The following is a 21,943-nucleotide window of genomic DNA, read 5'->3' as shown; positions in this document are numbered from 1 at the left end:
TGTGGGGTGGCATTTCTTTGGGGGGCTGCACAGCCCTCCATGTGCTCGCCAGAGGTAGCCTGACTCACCCCTTGTGAGACCATATGCTGGTGCGATTGGCCCTGGGTTCCTCCTAATGCAAGACAATGCTAGACCTCATGTGGCTGGAGTGTGTCAGCAGTTCCTGCAAGAGGAAGGCATTGATGCTATGGACTGGCGCGCCCGTTCCCCAGACCTGAATCCAATTGAGCACATCTGGGACATCATGTCTCGCTCCATCCACCAACGTCACGTTGCACCACAGACTGTCCAGGAGTTGGCAGATGCTTTAGTCCAGGTCTGGGAGGAGATCCCTCAGGAGACCATCCGCCACCTCATCAGGATCATGCCCAGGCGTCGTAGGGAGGTCATACAGGCACGTGGAGGCCACACACACTACTGAGCCTCATTTTGACTTGTTTTAAGGACATTACATCAAAGTTGGATCAGCCTGTAGTGTGGTTTTCCACTTTAATTTTGAGTGTGACTCCAAATCCAGACCTCCATGGGTTGATAAATTGGATTTCCATTGATAATTTTTGTGTGATTTTGTTGTCAGCACATTCAACTATGTAAAGAAAAAAGTATTTCATACGATTATTTCTTTCATTCAGATCTAGGATGTGTTGTTTAAGTGTTCCCTTTATTTTTTGAGCAGTATATATAATTCAAATTAAGAAAAAAATCCAATGTGCAGTGAATGAGCAAATGTATTTTATTTTTTACAATCAAAAGTAATTCTCTATGGATCTCCTTTGTTTAATTCTATTCTTATGTTTTCCTGTCAATCTGTTGACTTTTGCTTACTTGTTTGCCTGTTGTTTTTAAACTACTTCAACCAAATAGCCCAGGAAATGCAACAGTTAAGATTTTCTGAATTTGAATGTTCACCATGCCATCGAATATCGTGTTAGAGTTATTTTTACTGCAGTCAGTCTATAAATCTCCAGTGAAGTGAAAATCTTACATTACCAGAAGTGTATGGTGGGGAGGAGCATACAGCAACCAATTGACATACAGTGAGCTCCAAAAGTATTGGGACAGTACATCTTTTGTTGTTATTTTGGCTCTGTTACTCCAGCACTTTGGATTTTAAATGTTACACTGACTAGGAGGTTAAAGTGCAGACTGTCAGCTCTAATTTGAGGGCATTTCTATCCATATCAGGTGAACCATTTTGAAATTACATATTTTTTTAAATAGTCCCCCCATTTTAGGGGACCAAAAGTATTGGGGAAAAATTCACTTAGATGTGTATTAAACTAGTCGAATAGTTACGTATTTGGTCCCATATTCACAGCATGCAATGACTACATCAAGCTTATGACTACACATTTGTTGGATGCATTTGCCATTCGTTTTGGTTGTGTTTTAGATTATTTTGTGCCCAATAAAAAAGATATCCCGAAAAACTGCAAAAGAGTTGCTAATGCTTTCCACTTTCTGGAGGACCGAGTTTTGAAATCAGTGGAATGCCGGTGGAAGCAGAGTATGATAGCAAAGGAGATGGAGAAAATTCAGCCATTTGGTTGCAACTATGCGGAGGGAGTCAAAAAGAGAATACAAAGAAGGCTGTTGTGTAAAACACCTGCCTCCGGATTACAGTTTCAAACTAAGGGCAACAATGGCATCTGTAACAGAGAGGGAGAAGCGTTCAACCATGTACACGAGTAAGACAGTCTAGCTAGCTACATATTCAGATATGATACGTTTCTAATTTTGTCATGAAGTCATTTTCATTGCAAGTTAAAGTGTATTGTTAGCTAGCTAGCTAACATTAACTGGCTGACTCGCTAGCTAACATTACGTGTAAGATCTGTGTAGTAATATTAGTATCTCAGAGCCATTTGCATTGCTAGTTATAGCCTAATGTTATCTAACTAGCTAACATTGAACGTAGTTGGTAAGCTTTAGATAACTATAGAGTCATGTAGGGTAGTAAAGTTATGAGTTGGAATTATGGTTCATTGTTTAGCCAACGAGATGTCTAAACAAAAAAAAGACTCTACCATCCAAGTAACCATTTCACTGTACCGTTTACACCTTCTGTATCCTGTGCATGTGACAAATACTTTTATTTTATTTGATATAGTGTGCGTTTAACAGAGACAGTAATGTGAAGAACAACCGGACCTGAACCAAAGTCAAATTAGGATATAACGTTTGGCCAACCAGTGTCCAAGTAAAGAAAAAGCCCTTTAGAATGCCCTGCTTTATTTCGTCACACTCACAACCATAAGTTATTTTATGTAATTAGCTCACCATTAACTTGTAAATAATGATCTTGTTGTGAGTTTATTTTCCTGTAATAATGAATACAAATTAGCTAAAGTTAAGACGTTGTCAGCTATATGATATAGTTATTATTTGAACTGGCTAGCCAGCTAACTTAACGTTAGTTAGCTAGCTAACAAGCTAGAAACAAACCAAAACAGAGCAATTGTTTAGAAAGTTGCTTTTAGTTGCCTGGTTTGCTAGATTGACATATACTACATTTATTTTTAAATGGATGTGTTTGTGTTAAAATACACCAGTTATGCTATTTTGGACCACCAGGCTGCTGATGTCATGCAGCCTGTAATTTTTATGTTCATACGTTTTCATAATGACAAGTTTGATGTCGGACGACAATAGAATGTTCATGATGTCACTGCGACAACTGTCTACAGACATGTCGATAGACGTAGTATAAACCAGCTTTTAGTCTTGAAATCTTTGGTTGCTTAGTACACTAAGTATTCCCTCGTTATAGCACATGGCCTCACGTGAATCCTTAAAGAGATGGCTGGGGCTAATGCTTAAGAGGGTATGAACGATGCTGAATGGGTGTAGACAAAGAAGAGCTCTCCAGAAGGTGTATCAAAACATTCAAGGGGGGTTTACAAGTTTATCAACTTTCAAAGCAGAAATATTTTCCCCTTCTTCCTCAACTGTATTGTATGATATACCATTTTCTAGCTCTGAGTCTCTACTTTTATCCAATGTAAAAAACACAATTTCAAATGTTGCTACATAAGACCAAATCGAGCCGGTGGTTCACATATCTGTGGGTCTGTAACTTTCTCGCTCATCATTATTCACGATTCATTCAGGACTATCCGTAATCATGGTAGCATCAACATTAATGTAGAAGTGTTTAGAAACATTCTATTCTTATTGACAATAAAAGTGACTCCAAAATGACACAATACATTATATACCATTCATTTCTATTAGAAACAAAATAATCTGAAACATAACCAAAACAAACAGCAAAAGAATCCAACACGTTTGTAGAGTCACAAGCTTAATGCATTTTTTTCTTTTTATTTCATTTTTACCTTCATTTAAAAACAGGGAGTCACCATTGAAACCAGAGTCTCTTTCGCAAGGGAGCCCTGTACATACAATTAATAGACCAATCAAATCAAAATCAGATTAACAAAACTAAAATACAGCACAACAATCAAGAAAAACAGGCACATTCCTCACCAAATAGTTCCACAATCAATATTTTAAATTGCCCAAGCTGTATCAGAGCGGCCAATTGCAGTGTATTTTGCAGTTGGTTCCAGCAATGAGATGCATTAAAACTAAAAGCTAATTTTACCTAGAGTAATTCGGTGGAGACCCAAGGAACCTCAAGAGTTAACCCACCCTGTGAACGGGTTTGGTATCTAATGTTTTTTTTTATATACTTTAACAACAAAGTCAGGTAAGTTGGAAGCTTGTGTAATAATGAAGTGCTCTACAGGACTTCAATGAGGACCAGCTAACCTCATTGCGTGCTAGGAATATGGGACCAAATAGTAAAAACTTTTGACTACTTTATTACACAAATAAGTGAATTTGTCCCAATACTTTTGGTCCCTTAAAATGGGGGGGGACTATGTACAAAATGTGCTATAATTTCTAAACGGTTAACCCGATACGGATGTCATTACACTCAAATTAAAGCAGACAGTCTACACTTAAACCTCAGTCATTCAATCATTTCACTTTTGGAGCTCACTGTACATGCTGGCTTCTACACTATAGTCGTTACATCTGAGACGTGTGTATAAATCCAAGCTTTTAGCTGTAAGCAGATTTGTTTTTTATGACCTCATTTGATGCACATCAGAAACACTGACCAACATGCCATGAACCTGAGGAAAACACCCAAACAACAATCGCACCACGGTAGCTGTACCAGCTAAAACCCACAGGTTACGCACGAGGGCAGCTAATACTAATGCAGGATGCGGATGAATGCTTGAAGAGGGCCACATAAAATCTGTTGTTTTTTGCCTGATTCTGTCATTTTTTTCCATTTTCAGGTTTCCATTTTTCCATTTTGTTTCTCCTATCAAATTCACATTAAATTCTTTTTTATTTTATAGAAGAACAACAACATTGGATGTTCTAAGTCCACAACAATGTTTAAACCACACAAGGAGACAATTTTTTTAAGTCTGAGAAATGTTACCCTTAAATGCAAGTGTGCACCAGAAAGAAACCTTTGTTTGGTTAAGAGGTGTTGCTGTAGCGCTCATGTGAATGCAGAGTTTGCAAAACAAATGGCCACTGGATTGACACAAATAGTCATGATATCATTCTGCCTGGAAGGCATAGGCTACGTTGTAGTTAACATTTAAGTGAGAAGATTTTTGGGAAAGCCTTTCCATCTCTACCAGAAGAAGGTTATCATTAGCATCATCGCTAACGGCTATACAAAGTGTAGACATATGCACGCACCACACACACACAGACAGGGGCATTCCTGTGCCGTTTCAGAAAGTTGCAGGAAAATATGAATCACTAATGCATTTTGTTCATGTCTTATGATTCACTTGGGCAAATTAATGCATTTCCTAACAAGTTCAATAAAACATTTGAATATTGTTGAATTCCGTTTTAATGTCTGGATTCCATGATTCCATCTGCAACTAAGATTTTATAGGGCCCTAATATCCGATGAGCTGTAGCACTTTTAATGCTCAATGAATTTCTCAATTCAATATTATCCCGAACAATTCCAAATTCAAATACTATTCCCTCAGGCTGAACATTTCACTGTTCAGACAGCCAAGCAAAAATGATTTAAAACAAATCCTATTGTACATTTTTTATACTAAGTTCTTTAATTCCTGGGAAATAACTGGGAAATGTATAAATAATTAAATCCAATACAATTCCAAATATTAAAAGGTTTTCACAATTCCAATTCAAACAGTCTAATTCAAATTCAATAATTTGAATTCAACGTTAATTCAGGAATTCCAATTTCGAATTAAATTGGAATTGACCCCAACCCTGGTACTTACATCATAGCAGAAGCAACAGGCCAGGCCATAAGGCTTTTGTGTTTTACAATTTTGTTGGGGAAAAGCACATAGCTCAGGCATAGTTGAAAGGCTATGTGACAACCAGAAGCAGCAAACTGCTGTGACAAGTGTACTGTATAATCAGTGCAAACTCTGTGGCACCAAGGGCACCTGTGAAGCTGCTGTGATGAATAAATCAGGCTGTTTGATTTACACTGAACAAAATTATAAACGCAACATGTAAAGTGTTGGTACCATGTTTCATAAGCTGAAATAAAACATCCCAGATATTTTCCATTCTCACAAAAAGCTTACTTCTCTCAAATTTTGTACAAATTTGTTTACATCCCTGGTAGTGAGCATTTTTCCTTTGCTAAAATAATCCATACACCTCACAGGGGTGGCATATCAAGAAGTGCATTAAACGGCACAGTCATTACATAGGTGCACCTTGTGCTGGGGACAATGAACGGACACTCTAAAATGTGCAGTTCTGTCACACAATACAATGCCACAGATGTCTCAAGTTGAGGGAGCATGCAATTGGCATGCTGATTGTAGGAATGTCCACCAGAGCTGTTGCTAGAGAATTGAATGTTCATTTATCTACCATAAGCCGCCTCTGTCATTTTAGAGAATTTGGAAGTACATCCAACCTGGAATTTCTGCACACACTGTCAGAAACCGTCTCAGAGAGGCTCATCTGCGTGCTTGACCTGACTGCAGTTCGGCGTCGTAATGGAAGAATCCTTGTTTCAACTGTACAGGGCAGACGGCGTTGTGTGGACGAGCGGTTTGCTGATGTCAACGTTGTTAACAGTGCCAGTATGGTGGTGGTGGGGTTATGGTATGGGCAGACAGACAGAAGCTATGGACAATGAACACAATTGCATTTTATCGATGGCAGTTTGAATGCACAGAAATACCATGACGAGATCCAGAGGCCCATTGTCTTGCAATTCATCTGCCGCCATCACCTCATGTTTCAGCATAATGCACGGCCCCATGTCACAAGGACCTGTACACAATTACTGGAAGCTGAAAATGAACTGGTCTGCATACTCTGATATATCACTCATTGAGCATGTTTGGGATGCTCTGGATCGACGTGTACGACAGCGTGTTCCAGTTCCCGCCAATATCCAGAAACTTCGCACAGCCATTGAAGAGGAGTGGGACAACATTCCTCAGGTCACAATCAACAGCCTGATCAACTCTATGCAAAGGAAATGTGTCGCGCTGCATGAGGCAAATGGTGGTAACACCAAATACTGACTGGTTTTCTGATCCACACCCCTACCTTTTTTTAAGGTATCTGTGACCAACAGATGCAAATCTGTATTCCCAGTCATATGAAATCCATAGATTAGGGGTTCATTTACTGATTTAAATTGACTGATTTCCTTATATGAACTGTAACTCAGTAAAATCCTTAATTGTTTATTGTTTATATTTTTGTTCAGAAGAAGATTATGGGGCGGCAGTTGAGTGCACCTTTTAAAGAGTCACAGGCAATCAACCAAGCTTGCTGTTTGTTACTAAGAGAAAAACATGTCACTGAGAATAACGGAGGCTTCTAAAGCAGTAAAACATTTGATTCTCCTTTGTTTAATTATCCTCTTATGTTTTTCTTGTCCATCTTATTTTTTGTTTACTTGTTTGCCTGTTTTTAAACTGCTTCAACCGAATAGCCAGCCCCACAATGCAACAGTTAAGACTTTCTGAATCTGAATCTGAATGTTGTGTTATTTTTACTGCGGTCCGTCTATAATCTCCTGTGGAATGAAAACCTTCATTACCAGAAGCGTATGGTGGGGAGGAGCATACCTCAACCTATTGACATACATGCTTGCTGCTACACTATAGTAGTTACATCTGAAACGTGTGGACAAATCCAAGCGTTTAACTGTAAGCAGATTTGTTTTATTTATGACAGGCAATTCCAAGGTAACGGAATTACGCTGAAACTCAGATGTCACTTTTAAAATGTATACCAAACAAAAATGTATTGAAAAGTTGAACAAACCATACGGTTTGTGCTGTTTGTGCCGTCATTCTGTTACCAAACTTTGCATCTACACTGTTCTTCAAGTAAATGTGTTTTTGTAAAATTTTTGGTGGAAGTCCTTGTGCATAGAGTGATGTTTTTTTTAAAACCAATGTTTTTTGTTTGGCATACATTTTAAAGTGAAAAATCGGAATCTCAGCGTAATTCCGTTACTGTGGAATTACCCTGAAGTCAGAAACACTGACCAACATGCCATGAACCTGAGGAAAACACCCAAACAACAATCCCACCACGGTAGCTGTACCAGCTAAAACCCACAGGTTACGCACGAGGGCAGCTAACACTAATGCAGGATGTGGGTGAGTGCTTGTAATATCAGATGAGCTGTAGCACCTTCAATCTCGCTCATTGCTTTCATAATGACAAAAAGCAAGGCAAAAGAAAAAAACGAACATTTGAAAATATTATTGCACATTTCATATTCAGTTTAAACTACTCCCCTCTCGACTCATCTCTCTGCAGCCTTCATCATGACACATTCCATCGCTCTTTCCTTTTTTCAAATCTTAATACAATTCCAGCTGAGTTGTTGTTATGACCAGTCTCATCTCCCCTATGGTTCACAGATGCTGGGACTTGATCTGCAAATTTGGCTGAGTTCCCCCACAAGAAGTTAAATCAGACAATAGAGGAGTGTCTGCTGCTTTTCCCATAATGCCATTCTCTGGGATTACTGAGAGCTAATGGGTACTTACATCATAGCAGAAGCAACAGGCCAGGCCATAAAGCTTATGTGTTTTATAATTTTGTTGGGGAATAGCAGACAGCTCAGCCATAGTTGAAAGGCAAACACCTTTATCTGGCTGTGTGACAACCAAAAGCAGCAAACTCCTGTGACAACATCAAACTCCAGTGACAAGTGTATCATCCTTGCAAACTCTGTGGCACCAAGGGCATCACAACACCTGTTCTCTCAGAAGATGCTTTGATGTACACTGAACAATAATATAAAATGCAACATGTAAAGTGCTGGTCCCATGTTTCATGAGCTGAAATAAAAGATCCCAAAAATGTTCCATACATCACCTTTGGAAAGATAATCCATCCACCTGACAGGTGTGGCATATCAAGAAGCTGATTAGACAGCATGATCAGGTGCACCTTGTGCTGGGGACAATAAAAGTCCATTAAAATGTACAGTTTTGTCACACAAAACAATGCCACAGATGTCTCAAGTTGAATGAGCGTGCCATTGGCATGCTGACTGCTGGGATGTCCACCAGAGCTGTTGACAGAGAATTGAATTTATCTACCATAAGCCGCCTTCAACGTCATTTAAGAGAATTTGGCAGTACGTCCAACTGGCCTCACAACCGCAGACCACGTGTAACCACAACAGCACAGGACCTCCACATCCGGCTACTTCACCTGCGGGATAGTTTGAGACCAGCCACACGGACAGCTGATGAAACTGTGGGCTTTGCACAACCAAAGAATCTCTGCACAAACTGTCAGAAACCATCTCAGGGAAGCTCATCTGCGTGCCGTTGTCATCACCAGGGTCTTGACCTGACTGCAGCTCGGCGTCGTAACCGACTTCAGTGGGCAAATGCTCACCTTCAATGGCCACTGGCACGCTAGAGAAGTTTGCTCTTCATGGATGAATACCGGTTTCAACGGTACTGAGCAGATGGCAGACCGCATGTATGGCGTTGTGTGGGCAAGCAGTTTGCTGATCTCAACGTTGTGAACAGAGTGCCCCATGATGGCAGTGGGGTTATGGTATGAGCAGGCATAAGCTACGGACAATGAACACAATTTTATTTTATTGATGGCAATTTGAATGCACAGACATACAGTGATGAGATCTCGAGGCCCATTGTCGTGCAATTCATCTGCTGCCATCACCTTACATTTCAGCATGATAATGCAAAGCCCCATGCTGCAAGAATCTGTACACAATTCCTGGAAGCTGAAAATGTCCCAGTTCTTCCATGGCCTGCATATTCACCAGACATGTCACCCATTGAGAAAGTTTGGGAAGCTCTATATCGACAGCGTGTTCCAGTTCCCACCAATATCCAGCAGCTTCGCACAGCCATTGAAGAGGAGTGGGACAACATTCCTCAAGCCACAATCAACAGCCTGATCAACTCTATGCAAAGGAGATGTGTTGCGCTGCATGAGGTGGTCACACCAGATACTGACTGGTTTTCTGATCCACGCCCCTACCTTTTTTTAAGGTATCTGTGACCAACAGATGCATATCTGTATTCCCAGTCATGTGAAATCGATAATTTAGGGCCTAATGAATTTATTTCAATTGACTCATTTCCTTATATGAACTGTAACTCAGTAACATTTTTGAAATTGTTGCATGTTGGGTTTATATTTCTGTTCAGTGTATGATCAGGATGTTTGCTTTATGAAGAAAAGGAATGCAATAAATGTATTTCCAATGTTGACAGCTGGGCCCTGATTTCATTGGTCAATTTACAAATATCAATAGTACATATAAAAAGCATGAATGGATAACATATGATCATAGATACAATTAGGCTACATCATATAGGCCTACAAAACACAATATAATTTACAATGGATAGCAAAAGTCATAGGAATAGCTTCAAATCAAACTACGTTGAGACCGAAGGGATCGATGGTATTTAAATTAAAGCTCCAGGTCAGACTCTCATTTTAACATTAAATTGTAAAATTCCCCCCCTCTCCTAGGGAGTGTGACGTGTTCTATGCCGATATAACAAAGGAACAAAATAGGGTGGTTTGGTTCCAAAAAGTGGGCAGCAACTGAGTACGTCGAGTTTTTGCACCTAATGGTGCTACGATGCTCAGATATTCTTACTTTTAGTTCACATGATTTTTACCAGTAGGACAAATAAGAGAAATAACTGCCTTAGTGGAGCACATGATAACACCTTTGATTGGGATCTGTTTCCCTGTTTGGGGGTGTTTGAAGGATCTACATTTGTAAGTGCCATTTCATTTCATTTTGGTGTGGTAAATCAGAGTTTATCAATTGATCTCTGAGATTTCTGCCCTGCGAGAATAAAACCAAGGGAGGTTCCGAAAAAACACATTACCGATACGGTCATCAGATCTTATCATGTGCCAATGTTTGTGAACGATTCCCTGAATTTGTTCAGAGCACTTAGTGTGTAGTGAGAACGCAAGAATGGTTATTTTTGCGAAACTGTCCTTGAAAGAGATCTCGATTTGTTTTGGATTTCCTCAATGGCAGTGTTGATCTGACCATTTCTGTACTCTCTTTCAAGGAAATGTCTTTGCATCGCAACCATGTTTCTGTCGGAGTGTGATTGTTTTTTGCAAATTCTTTTGATTTGACAGAACTGGCTGTAGGGCAAACTGTTTTTCAAGGGAAGAGGGCGACAGCTATCAGCCTTCAACAAACTGATACAGTCAGTGGGTTTCTTGTAAAGATCTGTGTATAGAACATTAACCTCACAAATAATCAAAAGATCAAGGAAACTGATTTGACGTGTTAGATTGCATAGTAAATCTCAAGTGCTCAAAACCAGAGTTAAGAAAAGCATGGAACGCCTAGATCTGTTCTGCATCACCCCTCCATAGAACTAAAATATCATCAATGTACAGTGTCCAAATCATTTTTGAGAGGATTGAGAATTGACTGTTTCTTCATGTAACGCACATACATATTTGCATAGTTTGGAGCCATCGGGGATCCCATAGCAGTACCCTTCATCTGGATAAAGAAATCCTTTTGAAACATGACATAGTTGTATGAGTACTATTTCAGCCAGTTATAATGTATTTACATTTTTTTATTGAACCCTTATATTACCAGGTAAGTTGACTGAGAACACATTATCATTCACAGCAACAACCTGGGGAATTGTTACAGGGGAGAGGAGGGGGATGAATGAGCCAATTGGAAGCTGGGGAGGATTAGGTGGCCATGATGGTATGAGGGCCAGATTGGGAATTTAGCCAGGACACCAGGGTAACGCCCCTACTCTTACGATAAGTGCCATGGGATCTTTTAGTGAAGACAGGGAGTCATGCACTGGAGGGTAGTTAATTTGGGTCACGTTGTAAGGCTGCTTTGATGTGTAATCAGGCTATGTTTGGTTTATGACAAGAAGATTGTGGGTGGCAGTTGAGTGCACCTTTCAAAGAGAGAAACATAAGCAACCAACCATGTTTGTAACAGAGAAAAACATGTATTTGCCGATATTGGAGGCTTTTATAAAGCGGTACAAACATTCAGCTAATACTCATGGCCCATTTGGCCTGGATAGCATTCAACCACATGAAATAAATAGCATGGTGGGTCCTCAGAGAGTTCAATGTGCATATGGAATTCTTAAAAATGCTTTGGTGCGACTTGATTTGCCCCAAATTATAATTCTAGGTCAATCCTTGTTTCCAAATGAACTAACAAAATTAAACACACTAAGGGTGAACAGCTAAGGGAAGGGCATATTCATGAATCCAAATGTCCACATAAATGAATAAACACAGAACAGAGCCAAATCTTAAATCTGTGCTGTGTCACAAAATGCTCCCATCTGTGTTGATCCAATAAGTAGTTATGTAAGGTTTGTGTCATTATTGTAATACTACACACTGGAGAAATAATGTACATACACCCACTTCACAATCAGACTATTCCTTCACTCAACACACGCCACACAGAAGAAGCTTCCAGCGCTATCAAATGCCAGAGCAGGAGCCTGGGTTGTCCGTAAGACTGAATTGTGGGCAACCTTGAAGTGTCTTCCAGAGGGAGGGGCCTATTGAATGAGAGGCTGTTGGCCTCAAACAAGGTGATCACTCTCTACCAGCCTCTCAAGGATATCTCCACGCAGCAGTGAAGGTTATGTACAGAGTAACAGAGAATCTGTCTGGAGCACTGTATGGCTACTAAAGATTCCTGGATCTCTGGTAGGAAAGAAACTTAAAGCAAATAGCTAGCTCCTGTTATGGTCATACCTCATTAGATAGATGTTGTGCAGATTTCAAGAATGAAGCTGACATTCTCTCCCCTCGTTAGGTTAATAAAGCACTAACCTTGATGTAGTAACACAACTACAATTCCATTTACATCTACAACTCGCATACTGTGCGACGGAGTCCAAAGAGCTAATCATTTTAAAGATAATGTTTAAGTCATTATGCAAGGATGATGAGTTTAAATAACATCCATCATCATACACTGTAGATTTATTAAGATAGTAAAAGCTATTCATGGAGAACATGAAGCATCCACAGCAGAGCAAGCAACCAAGCCCTGTCAGAGAGTGACAGCAAAATAAGCCAAGCACTATCTGATAGACAAGCTATTGAATTGGCCCTAATTGCAACTTCAGAAACCCACCCACATATTGGCTCATGACTTCTCATACACTTCTGTCTTATTAAGCAGGCAGAGTTAGCAGGAGAAGAGCTTATGCGAAGATCAAACCCCATCTTTACAGCCCTGTTGATCAAGGCTATATTTGGCCTATGGCTGCTAGCTATGACATTACGTAATTGGGCTTCTTTCATTAATTAATATTTACAAATATTAAGCATGCGTCAGTGTCTTTCTTCCCCAAGGGCATAAGTGTACCCCCGTCATGCTAACATGGTGTGAAAACAACAAAACCAGAGGGAGAACTACGTCCTGCTTCACTTCAAATCCTGTTGTTGTTCAGGGTAAGAGTACCCCTCTAGGTCGGCGCTGGGAACACACACTCCTCAAAACAGAGATGCTACACCCCAGACCCTGTTTCCTATATTTTTCGCAGTATGCAAAAATCAGGGGAGACAGAGTGTACCTGTTGGGTAATAATGTAGCTGGCACACAAGGATACATTCGGCCACCACCACACAAATTTGTAGGGGCTGCTTACCTTGGGGGCTGGTTGCTATCCACTGAGATTTATTCATTAAGATTTCACTTCTTATATCATTTACATAATGGAATGGACCCAAAAGCCCTTGAGAACCATTCGAGAGTCATAAGGAAAAAAGTTTGGTTACTCTTGGCACGCTGTCAAATGGTCTTTGAAGGGCAGACTCATAGTAATGTTCTCAGTCTTAAACTTGTAGTCTTCCATTGACTCGCATGTTACAGTGCATTCGGAAAGTATTCAGACACCTTGACTTTGTCCACATTTTGTTACGTTACAGCCTTATTCTAAATATGTATTTTTTTGTATCAATCTACACACAACACCCCATAATGACAAAGCAAAATCAGGTTTTTAGAAATTTTGCAAATGTATTAAAAATAAAAAACCTAAATATTACATTTACATTAGTATTTAGACCCTTTACTCAGTACTTTGCTGAATCACCTTTGGCAGTGATTACAGCCTTGAGTCTTATTGGGTATGACGCTACAAGCTTGGCACACCTGTATTTGGGGAGTTTATCCCATTACTCTCTGCAGATCCTTTAAAGCTCTGTCAGGTTGGATGGGGAACGTCGCGGCACAGCTATTTTCAGGTCTCTCCAGAGATGTTCGATCAGGTTCAAGTCCGGGCTCTGGCAGGGCCACTCAAGGACATTTAGAGACTTGTCCCGAAGCCACTCCTGCGTTGTCTTGGCTGTGTGCTTCGCCCCAGTCTGAGTTCCTGTGAGCTCTGGAGCAAGTTTTCATCAAGGATCTCTCTGTACTTTGCTCCCTTCACCCTTCGCTCGATCCTGACTAGTGTGCTAAGTCCCTGCTGCTGAAAAACATCCCCACAGCATGATGCTGCCACCACCATGCTTCACCGTAGGGATGGTGCCAGGATGCACCGGAGCTCAATTTCAAGTCTAATAGCAAAGGGTCTGATTACTTATGTAAATAAGGCATTTCTGTTTTAAATTTTTTATAAATTTGCTAAAAAAAATCTATAAACCTATTTTTGCTTTGTCATTAGGGGGGTTGTGTGTATTTAATCAATTTTAGAAAAAGGTTGTAACGTAACAAAATGTGGGAAAAGTCAAGTGGTCTGTGTGTGTGCTACAGTCTCATATAGTTCCCATCTGAGATAGGGCCTTTGCCTGGCAGTTGCCCTTACAGCCCATGACTCATCTCAGTGATGTCATCAGCATGTCCCAGAAGCAGGACATTATTCAGTGATATGACTCAAGCCAGGCTGTGTACTACAGTAGTTGGCTGTGAGCAGACACTGTTCTTGTGGTTTCATCATCCAGACCAGAGACCATTTTCATTAAGTGCAGCTCTGAGGCTTTGGGTGAACCTGCAGCCATGATGTTTCACTAGCTAAGTAACCAGGGGGAGGAGGAATTGGACAGATATCTCTGATGGCTACTTCATTAACTGTCGCCTTTAGAAGGGTGTTTAGCATTGGATTAGTATAACGCCAAGCACAACAAGTGCTCTGAATTTATTCAACTTAACTTCATTGAAATAGCAGTGATTTGTCGTTACATAGAGTAAAACAATTTAATTCCGACCTGAATCAGATTGATCAGTCTGTGCGTGTGAAACACTCTGGTGAGGCAAGTTAAGTGCTGAGACTGCAATCAATATGTTAAGCAGAGACCGTTAGCTCTGGCAACTCTGTCTTGCTCAACCCGAGGCACACAATTCTCCCCCTTTCTGCCTTCAGTCGAATGCAATTTGTGGAGGATCCCTCTTTTTCACGCAATCAAACAGAGGCTTAGAAGGACACATGCAACACACAAGTTCAAAACAACTTAGGAAAGTATTGGCGTATTGATGGACTCCAGAGAGAGAATGGAGACCACGCATTAACAGCCCTGTTCTCACAATAAAGTAAGGTAGTGCTATTTTCAGAGACTGACTCTAAAAGTGGAGACCAAAGTCAACCAAGACCACTGCTGCTAAAATGATGATGCAGCATTGTCTTACATGCACCCCTGTAGTACACAAGTGTCTATCATTTGTGTCTTTAAAGTAAAAGCTAGTTTTTTTAAAAACATGACCGTGGTTTCAATTGTACCCGAGTAGTTCATGTTTTTGACATCAATCATCCTGTCTCAGGGTCATTATTTTCAAATATTGTAGTACTTATCCTTTCATCATAGGATTGCCAGTCTCTCAAAAGATCATAGGAATTCTTGAGGTCCTACAGTAGCCTATGACATAGATGCTCACAGTGACTGAGGCAGCTGCATTGATGTCCTATGAGTCTGTTGTGAGTCCCTGTCAGTGTCAACACAATACTTCTGGTGGAAACATGCATAAGAAAACTCAAGATGTGTGAAGCATATCACTCAATACACTTCACATCATATGGCACCAGTGTGATCTGACAGCGACTTAAAAAGAGTTTGATGGGAGGGGTGTCTGGGGGATAGAATGTCAATTACACACAGGCACGCACAAACGCATGAAAGCATGCACACACACGCATGCCTATGGCATCACATTTGATTAACGAAAGAATTATAAGTCATTTTTCATGAGTCAAAAAACTTTGGAATTTTTAAATGAAAAAAATAAATATAGTGTAATGTTCAAAAAGTATTAAGGAAACAAATAAATATTGTACACAAAAATGAATCAAAAGTATTGCAAGCCAAAAACAAACTACAGTACCGGTCAAACGTTTTAGAACACCTAATCATTCAAGGACTTTTCTTACATTTTTATATTTTCTCCATTGTAGAATAATATTGAAGACATCAAAACTAGGAAATAACACATATGGAATCATGTAGTACCCAAAAATTGTTAAACAAATCAAAATATATTTTATACTTGAGATTCTTCAAATAGCCACCCTTTACCTTGATGACAGCTTTGCACACTCTTGGCATTCTATCAACCACCTTCACCTGGAATGCTTTTCCAACAGTCTTGAAGGAGTTCCCACATATGCTTAGCGCTTGTTGGCTGCTTTTCCTTCAGTCTGCGGTCCGACTCATCCCAAACCATCTTGATTTGGTTGACGTTGGGGGATTATGGAGGCCAGGTCATCTGATGCAGCACTTTATCACTCTCCTTCTTAGTCAAATAGCCCTGACACAGCCTGGAGGTGTGTTGAGTCATTGTCATGTTGAAAAACAAATGATTGTCCCATTAAGCCCAAACCAGATGGGATGGCGTATCACTGCAGAATGCTGTGGTAGCCATGCTAGTTAAGTGTGCCTTGTATTGTAAATAAATCAGACAATGTCACCAGCAAAGCACCCCCACACCATAACAACTCCTCCTCCATGCTTTACAGTGGGAAATACACATGTGGAGATCATCTGTTCACCCACACCGTGTCTCTCAAAGACAAGGCGGTTGGAACCAAAAACTCAAATTTGGACTCAAGACCAAAGGACAAATTTCTACCGGTCTAATGTTGATTGCTCGTGTTTGGCCCCATATTGGTGACCTTTAATAGTGGTTTCCTTGCAGAAATTCGACCATGAAGGCCTGATTCACACAGTCTCCTCTGAACAGTTGATGTTGAGATGTGTCTGTTACTTGAACTCTGTGAAGCATTTATTTGGGCTGCAATTTCTGAGGCTGGTAACGCTAAAGAACTTGTCCTCTGCAGCAGAGGTAACTCTGGGTCTTCCTTTCCTGTTGCGGTCCTCATGAGAGCCAGTTTCATCATAGCGCTTGATGGTTTTTGCAACTGCACTTGAAGAAACATTCAAAGTTCTTGAAATGTTCCGTATTGACTGACCTTCATGTCTTCAAGTAATGATGGAGTGTCATTTCTCTTTGCTTATTTGAGCTGTTCTTGCCATAATATGGACTTGGTCTTTTACCAAATTGGGCCATCTTCTGTATACCCCCCTACCTTGTAACACAACTAATTGGCTCAAATGCATTAAGGAGGAAAGAAATTCCACAAATTAACTTTTAAGAAGGCACATCTGCTAATTGAAATGCATTCCAGGTAACTACCTCATGAAGCTGGTTGAGAGATTGCCAAGAGTGTGCAAAGCTGTCATCAAGGCAAAGGGATAATTAACTTGTAATATTGATCACCATGTATTTCACCATAACATGCCAATTATTTAGCTAACGTTTCTGCTCACAGGGAAGCACATCAAGACAGTGTGAATGACCAGTGCACCAGTGTTGCACCGAGGTGCTTCCCGACATGAGTTGCTTCCCACTGGGCAGCTGTATGGTCTTCTTCTATGAGGTTTAACGGTGGTTGGCATCCAATTTGTTACATTACCGCCACCTACTAGACTGGAGTACAACTCCCTTATACTTTGCTTGAAAAATAAAAATGTACTAAATAAATACCCTGCCATCTAACACTACACTCACTAATTAAATGTATTTATTCCTACCTCATGCCATCACCACTTAACACACCCTGTAACTCTGATGTCAAGTCTCGCACACCCAAATACCTCTCTGCAGCTGCCATCTCAACATCAATTTTCTGCGACTTCCGTTCCATCCCTGCAGTACAGTTGATAACCATTGCTATAAAATGCTAAAAATCCAATCTTACTGAAACGTATGTATCACTTTTTGGCCTAACCCCCTGTACTGGTATATCTCTACTACTCTCACCACTCCTCCCCCTTAACACATCTTCACTGCCTCCGCATTTGACAACTTCTGCACTACTCAAACACTGGAAACCTCAACCTGCCTCTCTCGCACGGGACATTTCTGATCCCCAGCTCCATGGGCACCCCTACAATTAACACATTCCATTACTTTCCCCAATACTACACATTCCTTTGTCTCATGCCCTTCTGCACACTTCTCACACCTTGGACCCTCCCTCCTACACGCTGCTCAGCTGTATGGTCACATGTTACCTGCTATGGCCAATTTGTTCCATCCCACTTGATTTTATTTTGAGTAGGATGGCAGCCTACATGAGAAATAACTTGGAATATTAGTAGTGGCCATCTGGATGCTACAGCGGTACATAGAGTCTACTGCTCAATGGGGGGAGTATTGGAGCAACTGGGAACACAAAAAAACGAGGTAAAATCATGACATCAGTGATCTTCAGGTTGGAAAGTCAGAGTTGAAAACATTTAATTTATTTTTGTTCCCAGTTGTCTTGAACACGGCATATGCTCTGCAAGCCGACAGTACGACACCTGGGCAGTGTCTTTCACTCCCGCTTGCTGAGCACTACTGTTCCGCAGTACAGCGAGTGATGTAGCTAGGTAGAGGATGACAGCGTTGATGATGTGTTCTGTGGGTGTGGTTGCTGAACTCTCACTCCAAAATGTATTGACCAACAGTACCCCATTTAGTTCGCTCCCTTCTAAACCCAACAGAGAAATAAAAAAATTAAAGCGTAGGGGAAAGAAATATTGTAACCTTAGAAATGTGATTCGAAGAGACTTGAGAAATGCAAGCATGGGTGAAGAAAAGTTGCAAACAAAGCAGAGAAGATTGCTTGTAAGTAACCAGGTTTCCATCCAACCTTTTTATGCGAGTAATGTACATGTCGGACCCAAAAAAATATTACAAGCCTGAGAGGCTCCCGGGTGGCACAGCGGTCTAAGGCACTGCATCTCAGTGCTAGAGGCGTCACTACAGACCCTGGTTTGATTCTAGGCTGTATCACAACCGGCCGTGATTGAGAGTCCCATAGGGCGGCGCACAATTGGCCCAGTGTCGTTAGGGTTTGGCCGTGGTAGGTCGTCATTGTAAATAAGAATTTGTTCTTAACTGACTTGCCTAGTTAAATAAAATAAATACCGCATTTACTTTGATGCAGCCTCCGCAGAAGTCAGAGCATTCATACTTCTTGTACTTTGCGGAGCTGAGCTGTTGTCAAGGAAGTGAGTTTGTGTTTATACAGGACCTCCCGCCCCCACCTACCGTCACCCAATCATGTCAATGTGTAGCTATAGGGAGCCCTCCACGTTGTTACAAAATTTGGAGGCACATGGCGATGCGGACAAGGAGCTCAATTTGGCCTCCGCAAGCCTTCGGAGGATCCACAATTGCGTCACACCCTCCATACTATATTACAAGAGCAAGGATAAATTAGCTTTAAAGCGCCTGTGCCAATATCTCACTATATAAACACAAAAAAAAATTGTGAGAAATGCATCAGCAGAGTTGAAAATGCGATGGAAACCCATTTAACTTATTTTTTATTCTGTACATGGGAATTTAACAGCAAAATGTATTTTTATGTACACTACGTCATCACACACAGCCTTTTATCTGCAACAAGTGAATTTGATGGAAACATCTCTGCTGGGAAAATGTGCCATTGTTTTTATGCAGATTTAAAAATATTCACATGAACATATGTATCGAATTGAATGGAAACCTAGCTAGTGACATGAACATATTCAATTGAAAAGAAAAATTATTGCTGTTTCCTTTTTTATCATTGATATCATTTATTTTTGGATTGCAATAACTTTAGATTCGTTTTTGTTTACAAATATAACATTTTGTCTACAATTACTGTTTTCCTCTCAATATGTTTAGGAAAAAAAATCAAAACGTTTTTAGACTCATGAAAAATACCTCACAATAATGTTTTAAAATCAAATGTGATTCCATACACTCCACACTATAAAGCTATGTTTTGGATAAAAGCAGTGTTTTACAGTGTAATACAGTGATTTGCATAACCTTGTGATATAGCCTTTTAAAATAATAAATATAATGTAAAACTAAAATAAAAAGAAATCAACAGCTTGCATTAATTTTCATTGAATATTAATCCCCATCAAAACATTGTTCCTTAGCCTAGCCTACAGGTAACTGCCAAAATAAAGGAAACATCAACATAGTGTCTTAATAGGGTGCTGGGCCATCACAAGCCGCCAGAACAGCTTCAATGCGCCTTGGCATAGATTATACAAGTGTCTGGAACTCTATTGGAGGGATGCAACAACATTCAGCCACAATAAATTCCATAATTTGGTGTTTTGTTGATGATGTTGGAAAACACTGCCTCAAGGGCCACTCCAGAATCTTCCTTATATTTTGGCAGTTACCTGTACTTGATGCATCAGCTACACGTAAAAGTTGAAAAGATGGAAGAGTTCATATTGTAGTTTCTCTCTTACCCAAGGCGGTACAGATGATTGATACCGCCAATAGCAAGACATGCGTGGTATGTGTCTCCATATTCTTGTAGTTTGTCATTTTTGCGTAGTGACAGGTCGGTCTATGTCCAAACTGGTTTTCAACCCTCAGTCACATTCAGTAACCAAATTTATCAAAGTGTAACAATTACAGTGCTTACTACGAGCTCAGCTGAATTTTTTTCAAACGGTTAAAATTACCCCACAGAACTTCTTTGACAACAGCTCTCCGGACCCCGTGACAATTCTGCCCGAAGAAATACATCGCCGCATCACTTCGCCCCCGCACATTATGCACGCAAAATCATAATGAAATCATATTGTAGCGAAACGTCCTCAGCAAAACAAGAAATCGATACGTAAATATATGAATCTATAAAATATAAACAAGACAGCTTCGTCTGAGAAGTTGCGCTCCCGCTCGCATCTCTGTATGTGTGCCTGGAATAAGAGACCACCACTTTACGAATGGCACCCGACGCACATGCTGAATCAACTGCGTACACAGCTCTCAGCTACAAAACCACAAATACAAGGATGTATTCTTAAAGAGACAGGAGCGACATCTGTGCAGGCTCTGACCTTGCCACTTCAAATCCCTCTGCTGCGCTACGCATGGCTAGATGACCGTGAGATGATTCACAACCTAAAGGTCTGTGTTTCAGCCATGTCAATCTTTACAGTAATTGCAGGTGTCAGTTTCCCCAACTCATATGTGCCTAACATCGTATGGCAAAGCAATTATAGGTAATTCAATAAACATAATCCTAGCCTGTCAATTGTCTGAAATGATTAATGTCATGTGTTGCCTATAAGTAGGCTAACACAAATGGATGAAAACTACATCACAGAGGGCATATGTTGTTATTGACCAACAGAACTGTAATCAAGGGGATAATGATGAGGATTATTATGGTTGTGACTTTAATCATTTACTAAATTATCACAGCTTCTCCTCCTGTTGAAGAGAATTATAATCATAATGATGATGATAAAGGATAATGATATTCTGCTGCTGCTACAGTACATGTACTGCTGCTGATGATGAAGATAGCCTTCCACTGTGATCCACAGTCCAGAGCAGCTCATTCCTTTAACACTGCCTGCCACCGAGCCTCCACAGACCCCAGATTCCATAGTGATTTATTAAACAGGTGCTGGTTCACACCCACTCCTCCTCTCTCTCATTGATCTGCAATCTGCCTCTTGCACAGCCTCTGGTGCCTGTACTCTCTGGGGAGAAGGACACCATGTTCCCCAGGGCAGGCTCCATTTCTCTGCCTCCACCCCAGCCTCTGTGTGCCCCTGCCCCCTGCCCTCTCAATGCATTGTCTCCATGTCTCTTATTGAGAGCCCAACATGATGGAGAGTGCTCATGGACAACCAGGCGCCTACTCTCCCTTTGTCCCCCTGAATTGGGCTGGAAATTGGGCAACAGAAGTGGTCCAGACGCCTGTCCCGGCAACAACAGCATTAACCCCCAGCTCCAATGGAAGCGTGGACCTTATCAAAGTCTACAAAGCTAAACAGAGAAAATGGAAACATCTCATCAGGAGTGTGGCACCATTGGGTGTCAGTCAATATTTAAACAACAACAAATGGCACCAGTAGACACTCTCTCTTCAGGTGT

The 21,943-nt window shown here is 40.6% G+C and overlaps 1 protein-coding gene across 3 annotated transcripts in view; it reads right to left on the bottom strand.

Moving 5' to 3' along the window:
• The window catches only part of LOC106613016 (roundabout homolog 2), a 53,144-nt gene extending 32,321 nt beyond the window's left edge, over positions 1 to 20,823 (bottom strand). For all 3 annotated transcript variants that reach the window (XM_045724639.2, XM_045724637.2, XM_045724638.2), the window contains exon 1: positions 20,296 to 20,823. In XM_045724639.2, coding sequence (XP_045580595.2) covers positions 20,296 to 20,374 — 79 coding nt within the window. In that variant the 5' untranslated portion in view covers positions 20,375 to 20,823. The remainder of the gene's footprint in view (positions 1 to 20,295) is intronic.
• Positions 20,824 to 21,943: the final 1,120 nt, after the last annotated feature.

This window comes from Salmo salar, chromosome 09 (assembly GCF_965601325.2).
Source record: "Salmo salar chromosome 09, fSalSal1, whole genome shotgun sequence".
In the NCBI taxonomy this organism is placed as follows: domain Eukaryota; kingdom Metazoa; phylum Chordata; class Actinopteri; order Salmoniformes; family Salmonidae; genus Salmo; species Salmo salar.
This window is presented reverse-complemented; position numbering and strand designations above follow the sequence as displayed.